The 16976-nt window shown below is 30.7% G+C and overlaps 1 protein-coding gene across 1 annotated transcript in view; it reads left to right on the top strand.

Moving 5' to 3' along the window:
- Positions 1 to 16976, top strand: part of LOC101490741 (uncharacterized) — a 29317-nt gene that overhangs the window by 1185 nt on the left and 11156 nt on the right. The window contains exons 2-9 of the mRNA XM_027335679.2: positions 622 to 1036; positions 3981 to 4165; positions 6893 to 6973; positions 7063 to 7104; positions 7192 to 7236; positions 7350 to 7436; positions 12199 to 12325; positions 13078 to 13158. Of these exons, the coding sequence (XP_027191480.1) occupies positions 622 to 1036; positions 3981 to 4165; positions 6893 to 6973; positions 7063 to 7104; positions 7192 to 7236; positions 7350 to 7436; positions 12199 to 12325; positions 13078 to 13158 (1063 nt within the window). The remainder of the gene's footprint in view (positions 1 to 621; positions 1037 to 3980; positions 4166 to 6892; positions 6974 to 7062; positions 7105 to 7191; positions 7237 to 7349; positions 7437 to 12198; positions 12326 to 13077; positions 13159 to 16976) is intronic.

Here is a 16976-nt window from a genome sequence, read left to right as displayed (position 1 = left end):
CTTTCCCTCTCAAGTCCATAGTTAGAATTATCTCATCATCATGATGATAATAATAAAATAAAAACCCATCAAATAATAGACATTAAAGGTATATGTTTGACAACAAAATTTTATCAAAACCTACGACTTCTTCAATATTTTGATAATGACCTTATTTCAATATCAACAACTTTCATCAAGTCAAGTAAGAATAAGATAGGGTCAAGTTTATTTGTTGAAGATCTTTGAAGAATACCAACAATATTTGGTGACAAAATTATTACTTTTTAGTCAAATTAACATTAAAAAAATGCAAGCATATTGTAATAAAAGCATGTCAAATTCTAAATTAATGAACAAATCTTAAACATATTTCAAACAAAAATATAAATTACATAGCTCAACATTTCAATGTAAAAAAAATTGACTCAAAAGCGACAACGCTTAACTTCAAGTTAGAATAAATTGATAAAATCAATTCGGTTTGATAGCACCCAACTAGGACAAAACATATTATTAAGTCTCAAATTTGTAATTCAACCAACACAAACATGCAGTTATATATTATCTTCAATTGAGATCCTTATTTTATTTCTCTAATCTCAATTTTGAAATATAAAGAGAATCCATAATTATTTGCAGGAACCATATATTCGTTCTAGAGAGAATCCATTATTTGATGGCATTTTAAGCAAAGGTGATCAAGTTGATCCCTTCAAAATTGCTCATATTCAGTCTAAGACTATTGAACATGAGGATAATACAAAACATCCTGAAAGTGAAGCTGATCATGATGAAAAGCCTTTACGTTCACCTATAATAATAACACATATAGAAAAGACATACACTGTGACTAGAAGAAAAGAAATGCTATCAAACATTATGCTTCCACTATCTGCAGCTTCATATTATAATGGAGTATCACCACAAGTTGAAATTGTTGAATCATGTCAAAGTTTTGACAAACTCAATGCATTTTTAAAAGCAAGAAAGGATGATGTAAATGCTGGTGTACCTGGGAAATTCTTACATGTTGTATTGGGATCAGATGATGCTGGTAATTTCTTCTTTCTTAAATCTCGGTTTATTTTATAAAATTATTTCGTAGTTTTATTTTATAAAATATATATTCTCTCATTTTTTTTTGTACAAAAGAGGGCCAAAGGTCTGAAGAAAACAAAAAACTAAACAACTAGATGGACATTTCTTAGCATACAAGTTCTGAAAATATCATAAAAAAGCAGTATGTGAAGATCACTAGGTAGATTACGGTGGTACAAACAAAAGAATTTAAAGATAAACTAAGGTGAACAAGTCAATTAGTACATCTCATTTTTTTTCCGTCAAGTATGGATGACTTGAATATTCTAATTAAGAGATAAAAGTTCACTAATACGACACATCAAAAAGGGGAAAAGGCCTCTTTAAACTACAGTTCCCTGTGAGCATATCTATTAAGGTTTTGGAGTCACTTTCCACAACGAGGTGAGTGATCCCATCCCTCTTCGCCATATCTAAACCAAGCTACATTCATCACATTTTCGCATGTAGAGCTTCACATGCCCCAATTGTTTTGATGTACCATTTGAGCCACCTCCCGTCAGCATTGTGAAAAAGACCCTCACAACCTGAAAGCTGCTCATTGTTCTTCCAACCAATGTAGGTTGTCTCTCTATGATGAGACACATGATGGATCTTCTGTAACGTAAAGTCATCAATGTTTATCGCGAAGTTTAGTATCATATGCATCAGATTGTTCAACCACTGGAAGTCTTCCTCAAAAATAGCTCTGTTCAGCCACCTCCATAAAAACCACCATGTAGATATGAAGATTGTCTTCCATCGAATGTTGGTTGCTCCAATCCCTTGGTTGTTGCGGTGGCTAGAGATCCAATCCCTACAATTAGAAGTCCAATTAGAAGGAATAAAACGAAACCATACCTAGGTAGCATAGATGCAGTCACATAACACATGTGAAGTTTTCTGTTTCTCTGTCACACCTAGAGCAGGTGGGTAATATTACCACTCCCCTCTTGTCTTATACCCTTAGAAGGATTAAACAAGTTTGTTTTGTTCTTATTCCACAAAATTTTGTAAGAGGGCGATGAGATGTAGTGATGAATGACCTGTATGAGTTTAGGAGGAAACCTACAGTCCTCCATGCAATTCTCAATAAAGTTCCAATTGAGGCGGTCATAACCTGTGTCCAGGTCAATTTTAATGGACATAAACATATTTTTACCTTTCATTCTAGACGTATAGTATCTCTTGAGCCACAATAATATTTTGATGAATACTACGACCTAAGATGAAGCTCAACAGGTACAGAGAGATTATATCATTTAAAAGAGGCTTAATCTTATTGACAACTTTAGATACAACTTTATAAATAACATTACAAAGTGAAATAGGTCTAAATTAGGAGACATACTCAGGCTTGCCACTTATAGGAATCATTACAGTTATTGTTAATAAAAGAGAGAATATAGGGATTAACCCAAACTTGGTTTGCATACTGGAAGAGTGAGTTTGCAACTGTCTCCTGAAAATTCTAGAAGAAAAGAGCAGGGTAGCCATTCTCACCAAGCGCCTTATTGGGGCCCAGATAAAAAGAGTTTTTTTGCACTCCATAAAGCTGATTGTGGCACTCAAAGTATCATGATGGTTTACCACCTTATCCGAGTAGGTATTCTGAAAGAAAATCTCCTCACACCTCGATTTACCATATGTGAAAAAGATCAATATAATATTGTCGAAAAAATTTATCCAAGTATCCTTGTCGTTTCTCAACATCAAAATTTTGCTCTTCCTACTTCTAGTGATAGTTTTGGAGTGGTATTACTTTGTGTTGCGGTTCCATCCTCAATGAATTGGCTATGTGACTTCTGAAACCATAAGCACTCTTCTTAATACAGAATAGTAGCAAGCTACTCTTGCAGCTCTAACTCCAAATTTCAAGAAAAGTACTATAGCCATAGTGATGGCTATTCTAAATACCAATCAATCTGGTCAAAATCGCCCTTTTTTCTTTTAAAAATATTACCAAAATCATATTGATTCCAAGCTTTGAGGCGAGGAGTGAGATTAGAGGGAGTGTGAATCAAATCAGGGTCCCCTGCCATTGCTCTTTCAACATTTTATAAAAATCAACATGAGCAATACAGACAACCTCAAACTATGGCAGATTCCATCCATTATAACACTCCCCTTCAAATAAAGTAATGATAGGGTGGTGGTTTGACGGAATCCTAGGAATAACTTTGGCCAAATTCTCCTGGAATTTAATTCTCCAAGCAATATTGCACAAAACACGATCAAGCTTTTTGAAGACTCTATCATGATTATCCCACTTTGGTCTTTTCCAGGTGTGAATCTAGTTCCCACGATATGGACCTCCGTAAATAATGTGTAACTCAAAAGCTTATTACCATAAATGAATCTTGCGAACATGGATAGAGCCAGGATGTTTGAATGTCATAAATTTCTATTGGTTTTATGTCACATATAATTAGAGATTTATTGAATATTGTTAAAGTTTGTAAAATGTAGTTACAAAATTTTTAAAACTGGAAAATGAAAAATTATTATTAATAATAATAACATTAATGATTATTTTAAAATAGATAATATATGATTGAATCTGTCCTTGAAGATACAATATTAAATTCTTACCATTAAATTGATACCTTGTGGACAAATGTAGTCACAAGTTGGTTAATGTTAGTTATAAATTAATAAAAGTTTGTTAGTTTAGTTAGAATCACTATAAATACATCTTAGATCAAGTGTAATCAATTTTGTATCGTTCATTCAATTTTAAAATTTATCTTGCTCTTAGTTTAATTTTTTATTTGTTGAACTCTAGCGTGCTTCTCAACCATTTATTTGAGGTTAAGCATTAAGTGTGATCAAGTAATTTTCGATCACGAAATTTATATTTATATATTTTCTAAGAGTTGTATTCAAGATTTTTATATTTATTTTTTGCAAATTGTTCACAGATGTTGGAACTGTGGCTTCAACCATCATGTACTCCTTCTACATATATCTAACTTCAAAAAGCGATCAACTATGCATAGTACCAATTATCAACATTAACAGAGCAAATCTTGCCTCCCATGTTGAACTCATGTGGTTGCTTGATTCGTGTCAAATTGATCAAGCATCCTTAATTTTTGCAGACGAGGTTTGTTTAATTTAAACTATAAATTCCAACAATCATATTTTTATAATTTTTATCCTTTTTCTTACTAAGAAATATTTTGATCCTAGTTTCTTGAGTTGTATAAAAGTATATATGCCTTTGATTTTCATAGTTAATTTTTCTTACAATAAGTTAATATAAATATATAATATTTTAATTTATATATATTGTTAGTGTAAAAATAATTATATTGTTAATCAATCACAACAATTAAATCATTAAAAATATTTAACTTTTACTATAATTACCTATAGAATAATGTACTGAATATTTGACTTTAAAAATATTTGACTTTTACTATAATTACCTATAGAATATTTTACTTTTAAAAAAGCATTATTATGATATAATAAAGACAGTAAAATATATTGAATGTCCATGTAAAAATTTATTTTTTGTTGGATCTTTTGTTGGGGGTATACTGCAAATCTTGAACAAGAAGATAATGAAATTGATGATGATGAAAGTTGCACAAATAAATTCCAAAGCGTGTGTATCACACTAAGTTTTAGATTCGATTCGCCCCAACCAATCTATATATATTGGATGCAAACGGGTTAGCCGGCGAATCCCCTTTAGGATACTTTGGAATCCTTGAAGTGAATTGCACATTCACATCAAGCCTATTATCGATAAGTGATAGTTTACAAAATAAAGTTCATTCGTTTACTCTCGTGCACTAGAGAAAAGAAGAAATAACTCAAAAAAATTTTTGACATAATCTTGACTCATGTAACATGAATTTTGTCTTGTTTATCTTGTCTTCTTTCTGCATCTAAAGTATCTCTATTTATAGAGATACTCATCCCAATTGGTGAAAGAACACAACTCTTCAACTCATACCAATTGGTGAAATAAAACAACTCTTGAGAAAGATTGTAACTTTTCATAACTTAATAGATGCATTGGTTTGAATTAAACTCAAACATTACAACCACTTGACCAAGTGATACATTAAGTTATTTAATTTTGCTACATTAATATAGCTATTAGAGAATTTCAAATATATTTTGAAAATTTCCCTAACAATCCCCCACCATTTTCAAAATATATCCAAGTCCGTTATTCCGAAAATCTCATGGTTTGAGATAAAGGTATCTTACGATTTGAACCATTACTTAGTAAATTATGTTTTCACTCATCCCCAAATAGATTGGTAGACAAGCTTTGAACCAACCATTCATTAGAACAAGTGTGCATAACTTACACATGAAATCTCGGTACCATTGATCGAATTGTAAAAATGACACATTTGATAAGGCCTTGTGTCTCATATCCTTTTCGTGAGAATTTAAGAGTCAAGTTCTTGAACTCTATGAAGCGGCCCACTTCATTCTCATGTAGGGGGACTATATCAGAAATACACTCATAATTATACATTCCAGCAAATACATGCTATATGCCCATTAAGAGGAGACCTCATCTTACCACTTTTGTTTTATGGTTCAAGTACTTTTATCTTTTGGGATGTATTTATTGTCAAGTACTTCAATGACTCTAATAGTGCACTTTCATCATTGAACTCAAGACTTGATGCTACTCAAGTGTGAGTTGATGTTTCCACCATTGGTGATTATCTAGATATGAGCTTGTATCACATCCCTAATGATGTTTTCAATACCATATCCTTTGTCAGACCTTTCGTCAAAGGATCTGCAAGATACTTTTCAATTCTTACAAACACTATGGATATTACTTCATTAAATCATTTACATAGCTATGTCTTAAACCAATATGTATTGATTTTCTATTATATATTTGGCTATATGTTTTTTATAGTGGATATTGACTGTCACAATGTATAGATACTGATGTCATTAACTTTGGTCAAATTGGTATCTCATACAACAAATTTCTTAGCCATTATACCTTTTTACTACCTGCAACTAGAACAGTAAATTGTGCAACCATGGTGGTGTCGATAATGCAATTTTATTTCTTTGAACTCCAATAAATTGCACATTCACCAAGGTTGAAGATCCATCCACTTATGGAAGCATGATCCTCAACATGATTTATTCAACCGACATAAGTATGTCCTTCCAAAAGTAAAGGATATCCACTATAAATTAAATTATAGTTAATTGTTCCTTTCAAATATTTTAATACTTTATTAGTAGCATGTCAACGTTCTTTACATGGATTGCTTGTATATATATATATTGGATGCAAACGGGTTAGCCGGCGAATCCCCTTCAGGATACTTTAGAATCCTTGAAGTGAATTGCACATTCACATCAAGCCTATCGATCAGTGATAGTTTACAGAATAAAGTTCCTTCGCTTACTCTCGTGCACTAGATAAAAGAAGAAATGACTCAGAAATATTTTTGACATAATCTTGACTCATGTAACATAAATTTAATTTGTCTTGTTTATCTTGTCTTCTTTCTGCATCTAAAGTATCTCTATTTATAGAGATACTTATACCAATTGGTGAAAGAAAACAACTCTTAAACTCATACCAATTGGTGAAATAAAACAACTCTTGAGAAAGATTGTAACTTTTCATAACTTAATAGATGCATTGGTTTGAATTAAACTCAAGCATTGCAACCACTTGACCAAGTGATATATTAAATTATTTAATTTTGCTACATTAATATAGCTATTAAAGAATTCCAAATATATTTTGAAAATTTCCCTAACATTTATAATGTCATACACAATTTTTATATTTTTTTTTGTGTGGATATCTAATTGAAAACAGATTGATATGTCATATTATGATCTATTTGGAAGTCTTAAAATAGTACTTTTGAAGAGCAGCAGGATTGCTAATAAGCAAGAGGTTAGCATAAACTATTTCCTATTAACATTTCTCTTTTATTAAAAATTGTTAGAAAGTGTGGATATTTATTTTGTTCAATATGACCACAGAAACTGAAGCAGGCTGTGGTTGAAATTTTTCACTGCAGAAAGGTTAATTTACTAGCCCAATTTTGGTTTTATTAAAATTTTCAGAGATAATTGAAATAATATGCATACATTGTAACTGTTATTGTTCAGGGCGAGACAGTGTATCCATGGGTCAAAACTGTGACAATAGGAGAGGTAATAATACCTTAAATTTGGAATGACAATTTGAATTCACAGAAACCATATTCTTGTCTTGATTGATTATCAGAGTCACAATTGATATGTTAATTGGTTTAACATCACTACAGGAAAGTTCTTGTTGTACTGCCATAGCCGAAAAATTTGCAGCATACTCCCCTGAAATTTTGACTAGCAAATCCTTCAGTAAACTTCTGGTACTTCAACTTCTTTCAAGCTCTAAATTTTGAGTGTTTTACTTTTTTTCCATTATATAGTTATATGTAAAATTCTTTCTAAGTTAGAAAAGTGAACAAAAGTAGAAGAAAATTATTTTGAATAGTAAAAAAATTGTTATTTATATTAAATGCTACGTTTATAGACTTTTATAGTCAATTAGATAAATAATAACTAACTATTAACTAGTTAATGTAACTAATTAACTAATTTAAGTAACTAACATTTGAAATATGTTTGATGATCAATTGTTATGAAATAACCTTCTTGTGAGCATCCAACTCTAGAATTGGTTTGTGAGAAGGTGGAAAAACACTCAAATTATGGCAAAACCATAACATTGGCGGAATCCCTTAGCCACAAGGCTAGCTTTCTATTTATCGAGAGTACCATATTGATTATTATTATTATTAATTAATTAATAGAAGTAATTACATTTATTCATTTCCCCTACAAATTAATTGAAAAATTTATTCATGTGAAACCCAAGCATAATATTAGCATATAGAGTACATAAAAATTAAAAATTAAAACTCGTTCTCTCTGTCTCTTTCTTTCTTACATTTATTTTCCTTTTTTTCTGATTTTTCCTGTGAGCTGTAATGTCTTGCAACAATGGAAGTTAACAACTATTAATTTTCGTCCTTTTCTTCTCCTTCTTTATCTTCATTCATTACTATCATCTTTTTTTTTTCTTTAAGATTTGCAATGTTAACTGGATTTAACCTATTTTTACTCTTAATTTAAAAGAAACCATTGTTGGTTCAATTGATAATGATTTCAATTACATTTTATAAATGTGATTTTTTTTGAGTCAAAAAAGGTGAATTTAACTTTACTTTTGAGCCTTAAACTTTAACCTTGCCAGCTACCTGTTCAATTAAATTTTTTTTTTTTTTTTTTGTGGTTGTTCTTTTGATTTCTATAATTTTCGATATTGTATCAAATTTTAAGTTCACACAGTGACATCCTCAATTTGACGGTGAAAAATTAAAATTAATAGTTCATCAAAATATCTATTTTAATAGTATTTTTAAATATTTTAAATAAACATTAGGAGAGATGATTAACCACCTATGTTTTTTTTTTTATCAAAACTAAAAATTACAAAATATTTCTTTTTTTTTTTCGACGATGAATATTTCCTGTTAGATCAGATGGACAACAAGAAGGCAATAAAGCAAAATTCGTCCGGTCTGGTTTAGGTCTATAGAGCAGGGCAAGGCCCCAAGAACTATAGGCCCCAAAGTATAAGTTCTATTGTCAATATTCTTTACTTTAAAAAGATTATTAACATTTGAAAAAAAAAGAATTAATTTAAAAGTAATTTGTGAAAAGTAAGTTCCTAAATTTAACTATGACTTTCTCTCTTTTAATTAATAATATTTAATAATTTAGTTAGAATAGTATTCCTACTTTATTTATAAAATAAAGTTAGTTAAAAGAAAATATATTTGATATAAATTTAACTAAAATACATCAATTTTTTTACCAACTTTTGCTTATAAATAAGGTTGAAGGGAACATTTTTTTTCTTTAACATTAATCTTCTTTTTTTATAAAGATAACACTAATCTTCTTCAACATTCTTCCAAAATGATTATCGTCTAAAAGTTGAAGTTCCTTTTCTTTTATTTCTTTGTATCAAATAAAGCGGCCTTTATTATTAAAATTTGAACTTAGTAAATTCTTACCTATGATTAAAATCTCAACAAAAATTAAATGGCTGACTATATAATTGATTGAAGTGAAACTCATTAAAATTAGTTAACAAATAATTATATCTCAACATATACTTTTTCTTTGTTTGACAAAGTGAAAGATAATGTTTACATAAAATTATATATATTTGAGTTAGACTATATATTTGAGTTAGATCATGTAACGATACTTTGTCACTCGGAACTATAACTACAATCGACATCAAGAACCTCCTCTTATTTACAATTAAGACAACTTAATCGACGTCAGTTGATAAAAATAAAGAAAAAAGAGTATGTTCAACCAAATTCAATAGTCGAATCAATATCAATCAAGTGTCATTCATTATCGTTAGAATTTTAGATGACTTTTAAGTATTAATCAATAGAGAATCACACAAACCTTAAAATTTGTCATTTTAATTAATTTGTATATATACCCTATTGAATATCTTTTTAAATAAGGCCAAATTAACTTTACATAAGGTCTTGTTAAAACAATATTAGGATCTGCAACAAGAGTTAACGAACAAAACAGAAAACTGACAATTGCAAAACCAAAAATTAAAACGAAGACTGTTCTTCGTTTCAGTAGAAAACGGAGAACGTTCTTGACCAGAACTGAAAACATAGAAAACAGAGAACGTTTGCTGAAAAATGCAGAAAACGGAGAACATTTAACGTTTTCGTTTCTGGAGTTTTGAAAACTTTTTTTCAAATCAAAGTAAACAAAAATTAAAGAAAGATAAGAGAATAATAACACCCAAATTTACGTGTTCAGCCTCAATTAATGAGACCTACGTCACGGACAAGCAAGCAAGACAATTCACTATGAATCTTGGAATTTACAAGATTTAAGGCATCTTTAAGATTGATCTCCTAGTATCTATCACTGTCTAGAATCCAACAATACTGGCTTTCTCTTTTCAATCTTTCTTTTCACTCTCCTTTAATGTCATTTCTGATTTCCTATGAATCTGAATCACATATTCCTTTCTTTCTCACAGTTTCCCAGCCATGCAACACACTGCATTTTATGTTATTTATAGTGTTTAAAGGCACATTAGCTTAACTAACTCTAACTAACTTTTCCATAACTAAATTGGCCAATTTCAGTTATAACCAATACTTAATCATAACTAACACTAGTTATTTGATTTGAGGCATATCTCCATAATTCTCCACCTTGACTCAATTTCAAAATAAATCAATCATTGTCCTTGATGCTATTGCCTCTGCTTTACTCTTTGTCGAAGCCAACTATGTCCAAGCAATGCTTGAACTTAGTTTGTGAAAGTGATTTGGGGAAGGCATCAACATGATTCTCCTTAGTTGCAATCCTTTTGCACTCGACCTTGCTTTGAACCTTATCTTCACTTGTCCTTGAATGCCTTCCTTTCTTTTGAACACCCATTTTAGTCCAATTAACCTTTGACTCTTAGGACTATCAACCAAAGTCTAGGTTTGGTCCATTTCTAATGACTACATTTCTTCATTCATAGGTGTTATCCAAACTTCCTTGTCTTTACTATTAATTGCTTCCTTGTAATTGTTTGGTTCAACTATTTGAAGATCTTCAACAACACTTAAAACATGATAAATTAAATCTACTTGACCGTATCTGATTGGAGGCTTGATAACCCTTTCCTCTATCCTTTACCAAGTTGTAATTGGCCAAATCTGGTTCTGTTGCAGCATTATCATCAACTGATGTATAAGTTATGTCTTCATGATTAATCTATTGATCTTCAGGTGACTCCACCTCAATCTGAACACTCTCAATATTGTAGTTTGAAGCACTATCAAACGGAGAACGTTCTCTGTTTCTGCAATGTTCTTCGTTTCTACAGCACTAAAAAGGATAATGTTCTCATTTTCTGCAGAACTGTAACGAAGAATATTCTTTGTCAATCATAGGCATTCTTGTTTCATCAAACACTACATCTCTTGATATGATGCACTTAGGTACACCTTGGTCAATTCTCCACAACTTGTAACCTTTTATTCCTTTAGGATATCCATTTAAAACACATTTGTTTGCTCTAGGATCCAATTTATCTTGTCTTGTGTGAACAAATGCTAAGGAGCCAAATACCTTCATATCTGAGTAGTCAACTGGTTTGTCATTCCAAATCTCAATTGGTGTCTTATATCCAATAGTTGATGAAGGACATCTATTGATCAGATACACTGATGTAACTACAGCTTCTCCCCATAATGTTTTAGGCAGCCCTACACTCAAGATCATACTTCTGACCCTTTCTAAGATTGTTCTATTCATCCCTTCAACAATGCTATTTTGTTGAGGGTTGTCAACAACTGTTCTATGTCTTTGAATACCTAAGTCCTTGCAATACTTATTAAACTACTCTGAAAGATACACCAGTCGATTGTCAGTTCTTAAACATTTCAGCTTAGTTTTCTTTTAAGTTCCAATTTGCATATCTTATTCTTTAAATTTCATAAAAGTGTCACTTTTATTTTTAATGACATAGATCCATACTTTCCTAGAATAATCATCAATAATAGTTAAGAAATAAGAACAACCAGCATGAGTCTTTGTCCTTGAAAGACCCCCACAAATTAGAATGAGCATATTCAAAAGGTCTAGAGGTGTTGTGTTGGGCAACACCAAAACTTGCCCTCTTAGACTTTCCTAGAATACAATGATCACAAAATTCCAATTTTTTAATTTTGTCACCATTAAGGAAATTTTGTTTTGATAACTTAATTAAACCTCTTACACTTACATGTGCTAACCTCATATGTCATATTCTAGTAGATGAATGCAAATTTGAGCTAGCAACATAAGTTGTGCAATTATGGTAGAACCATCTAAAATGTACAAACCGTTTCTTTTAATGCCTTTAACAATAATATCATCTTTATTAATAATAGTCATGATATCATTATGTTTGTGGAATATCCTAAAATGTTAAACATGCCAACATAAATTAAATTTCTTTTTAATTGCATAGTAGGGTCTGTTTAACAGAATTGGAACCAGATTGCATGTGATGTTTACAACTATAAATTTTTGCAGTTAGCTGGCATCCTTTTGGATACTGCGAATCTAAGGGACCCACGTTGCACCTCCAAAGATAAGTACATGGCTTCATTATTGATCAATGGTGCTGGGCGTTATGGATGCAATGGTCTTTACCAATTATGTATGTCCCACACCATTTCTTTATCAATTTAGTTTTCTTTGTAGCACATGTAAATTTCTATATATTAAGGATTAAATATGATTTAGACTTAATTGTAATTTTCGTCTTTTTATTATTATTAATTTAAGGAATTAATCTCCTATTTTCAACAATTTTAATATTTTCTTTAAATTTTTAAACTAAAAAAATGAAGATTTGACGTATTTTAAATAACATGACATACAATTCTATGATATAGAATCATTTAAATGCATTAATTATTCGTATATCAATAATTAAATTAAAAATACAAAAAAAATTTGAAGTTGAAAACTAAATTTTTACGGGGTTTCATTTCAATTTTATAGGTGTTAATCATTCTAAATTATTTTATCATATGTCAAATTATTTTAAGTATCTCACGTAATCATTTTGTAGTTAAAAAATTAGAGAAATAAAACAAAACTGACGATTTCTAAAATAGATGGACCAATTTCGTAAATCAGTAAAAACAGAGAGACTAAAATTGTAATTAATCCTATTATCTATTGCAAACTTCTACATCTATCATTTTTTATGAATTAAATATAAATAAAATTAATAATTAAAAAATAACTTTTTTATGATAAAATCAATACATCAACTTTTTAATTATTATTTTTAAAATTAAATACACTAATTTTTAATTAATATTTTTGTTTATATTTTATTATAAGTATTTTTGGAAACTTGGTTTAATCACTTACATCCATCTTCAATGTGATTATTTTCAGTAAAGTACAAGATACACGACCTATCCTCTCTACAAGTAGGGGATATACTCCGAAAGGATTTTAAAAAGTGGACAGGACAAGGTATTGTTGATCTTTATATCCATGTGAATTTAATGGACCACTTAACGTATGACATCATATCTTATGCTATAATCTCCTTGAGTGAATGCATATTTGGTTTCAAGTTTTTGAGAGATAATAAAAATGATTTACAGCTAAAATTACTTAAGTACTATATTTGCGTACATATACATAGCTTAATTTCTTGATTTCAACAAAAAGAAAAAAAAAACTTAATTTAGGATGCTTTCCTCTTTGCTACAATCCCAATTTTTCACTTTAGGAGCCTTGGTGGAAACTAGTTAGAAAATTCGATTGCTTAGTTGGTTGTCATTGGTATGTAGCACTCTTATTTAGACCATCTCAAACGGTGGTTTCTCTTACTAATAGACATCCCAACTTATTAGCTATTTCTATTGGTGGATTAAAAAAGTTGTATAATAGCTACCTATGGTTGTTTAAGTATCCTCTCTCTCTATAACATATGAGTTCTACCATTAAAAAAGGAGTCATAATACATTGATTTATTATATTCCTTCCATTTAATATTTAATAATGATGTAAATTTATCTATAAAACTCATTTAATAATATTTTTAGAGATGTTGAATTGAAGTGGTTGAATATTTATTAGATATTATAAAAAAATCATGTATATATGTGAACCTAATTAAATACTATTTCCCTTTTGGATGCTCTTAGAACCTAGTGAAAGGTACAAAATGTATTGTACAAATCTTATCCTTCCAAATCTTGAGCAGAGATAACTTTGCTTTGTACTCGAACTTATCATTAAAACCATTTATGATTAGAACTTGTCATTCCAGCCCCATTCAAACGTACCTTTTGCTTTCAAGAGAAATTTTTCCGTTCTTTTATAAAAAAAAATTCTTTCTGAAAAGTTAATTCGTGCAATCCACCTCTCTCTTGTTTTTCTTCTATCACTAAAACCTCCTTGTCTTGCCACACTATAGTGGGTAATTTGCAACTACATGTAGTTGCAAACAATTCTCCGAGAAAGCGAAAGCTACAAAGAAAATTGTTTAGAAGAATAATAAGCCAAGCATACTACTTCGATTTTAAATGTTGTACTCTTAACAAGGCATGTCTCAAAGACGTCTATCCCATTCCCATCATTTATAAATTGGTTGATAGAAAATATTGTTGCATCATGTCGATCGGGAAAAATCTGCATTTATAGTTTGTGAGAAAAGAAATGTCGGGACTAGAACTATAGTATCAGAGGATCGAAAATATAGCCTTAACCTTTTTATATTCAGGCTAAACTTAATAGTGATAATAACAGAGTTGTTCTAAAGAGAAAAACACAATAAAATTTGGGGGAAGGAGGTTGAATTGTATTTTGCTAAAATAAAATTATTAAAACAAATTATAAACTAGCGATGTTAAAAGCAAGAACATATAAAAAAATAAGGAAAACAAAACAAGTCGAATTATTTTGATTCACCACCAACACAGTAGTTACGTCGGGTCCCGCTGAATGATTTAATCCATTAATCCTAAATAGTATCACACATCTATTAAACACCTACTAGTCAACATGACTATGTTTAAGTCTTCTCAACCTTCTATCTTAGTGCAGTGAAGTTGTTGACGATAGCAACCACTACTAGGTTGAGTTACAAAGAATGGTTAAATAGGTTGTTCTAAAAAACTCTCACAAGATAACATTTACAAAGTATGCTCTTAGAGTATTTTAGGATTTCTTAGCACTCAAAAACTGATACGAGAATTTTCAAGGATTGCTATGTATGCCGACAATATGTTCTTTTTTGTTCTATATGTGTAATGTGGATCATCGGTGTCTTTATAGAGAAACATTCAGGTCATTAGGGTTTCTGACCGTTGCTGTGATTACATGAAATCAATATGTAACATAATGACTTGTATCAAATCTTAAGAGATCTTGAATCAACATTAAAAACTTGCCCAAATTCGTATTCATAATTGATTCAATGTATATTGATAAAACTAGCAAGAAGACCAGAGAACGACATATTCATAAGATGTCATGCACTTCTTCAAACACATAAGAAGTCCAACTTAGAGAGAAAAGGATGTCAGGATGTTGACTTCTTCAGAGTGTTGACTTGACGCCTTTAACAAAAGGACAATTGTTTGCCAGATTCATTATACCTAGAATTATCAAAGCGAACTTGTATTAGCAGATTCATTAGAGACACGTTGAGAATGTATTTAGCAGAGTCAGTCACAACTTTAGCAGATCTTCCATAGCATTGTCTTGTTTTCCTTGTTTATCTTCTTCAATAATCAGGGGATGCAACATAAGGTCTTTAAGGTTCATGACAACGAAACTGTACACTTAATTAAATTCATTAGTCTTCAACCCCAATTGGTTCCCACAAAATAATTTTTGCTATCAATATAATTAAGGATTATTGGTCTTCAACCCCAATTGGTTCTAACAATTGTCTATCAAATTTTCTGAATTCGACATTAAATTTGAGACTCGGTAAGTTTGCAGAAATGACATCCAACACCCTGAGACCATCAATAAAGTGAATGTATCATCCAATCCAAACGGGAGCAGATTCAAAATCCTCTTGGAAAGCAAGGACAAAGTAATAGTGGAGGTCTCTTTGATATTTTCTTTTTTGACTTTGAACAATCAGGCATAATCAACATGTTTAGCAAGTTTGAACTTGGCCGATGAAATGGGAGCCCAACACGTCAAAATGAAAACAAACTCCCAACGGGTAGTGCCTCAAATCAAAAGGGTAATATCATGCCAAAGATCAGAGTGAAAGGTAAAAAAACAAAAAGAAACAAGTTTCCATCAATAGAGATAAAGCCTATCTCAAAAGAGCAGAACTCTTAGGCCGATGTCCTAAGGTTCCCTAACCAAAATGATCAACATTTTCGTAGTAGACGGAGAGAGCTCCACTAAGTGACTAATCGAGGCTTCATAGAGGTCTTTAAAGAAAGTTCCTTAGTATGACAAAAGGGCATGTGAATTTTCACTCATAGAAGGACAAGTATACAAAAGGGGTTATCTATCCCACTTTTGAGATGTTTAGATGATGAATAAATAGCTTATGTTCTAAAGGAACAGTACGAAGGAATCTCGGGAAAATCCTAAAGGAAATATATTATTGCCCAACCTTAAACGATTTCACAAAAGAACACATAAAAGAATGCATCAAATGTTAGTCATCCGACGACGTCCATCATGCTCATCCAAAAGAGCTCAACGTGTTGACGTCTATGTGGTCGTTTGCATGGTGGGGGATTGATATCCTATAGCCCAAGGACAAATCTAGTCTTTGGTTGTAGTTGTAGACTACTTCATTGAAGGTACATTACCCGACAAATGTAAACAAACATTAAAGTAAAAAAGTTATGCTGAAGATACATTAATTCTATTTGGCACACTTTGGAATACATTAAAAACAATTTCTAAGTGGTTTTTAATTTTGTAAACCAACCCATGGGTTTGTAAATCTATTTACATAATTGTTGAAATCATTTTTTAAGTTCCAAACCTTGTGAATCGACTTACACATATGTTGTAAACCGACTCACAACATTTTAAGAACTTAAATCGACTTACACTTATGTGACTCGACTTATAATGCTAGTGAAATCTTGGATTTCATGACTCTTGTAAGTTGACTCGCAACTGTTGTGAATTGATTTATCCAACCCTAGAGTATTTTGTTGTTGTCATTTTTATGATTGTTTTGACTTTTATATAGTGTTTATTTCAGTTAGTATACATTGTACTTTGGCCAACCAACTCATTTTTCATATATAAAATAATATGAACCTTCATTTGCACTAATAATACTTTCACTCTTT

The sequence above is a fragment of the Cicer arietinum genome, chromosome 6 (assembly GCF_000331145.2).
Source record: "Cicer arietinum cultivar CDC Frontier isolate Library 1 chromosome 6, Cicar.CDCFrontier_v2.0, whole genome shotgun sequence".
In the NCBI taxonomy this organism is placed as follows: domain Eukaryota; kingdom Viridiplantae; phylum Streptophyta; class Magnoliopsida; order Fabales; family Fabaceae; genus Cicer; species Cicer arietinum.
This window is presented reverse-complemented; position numbering and strand designations above follow the sequence as displayed.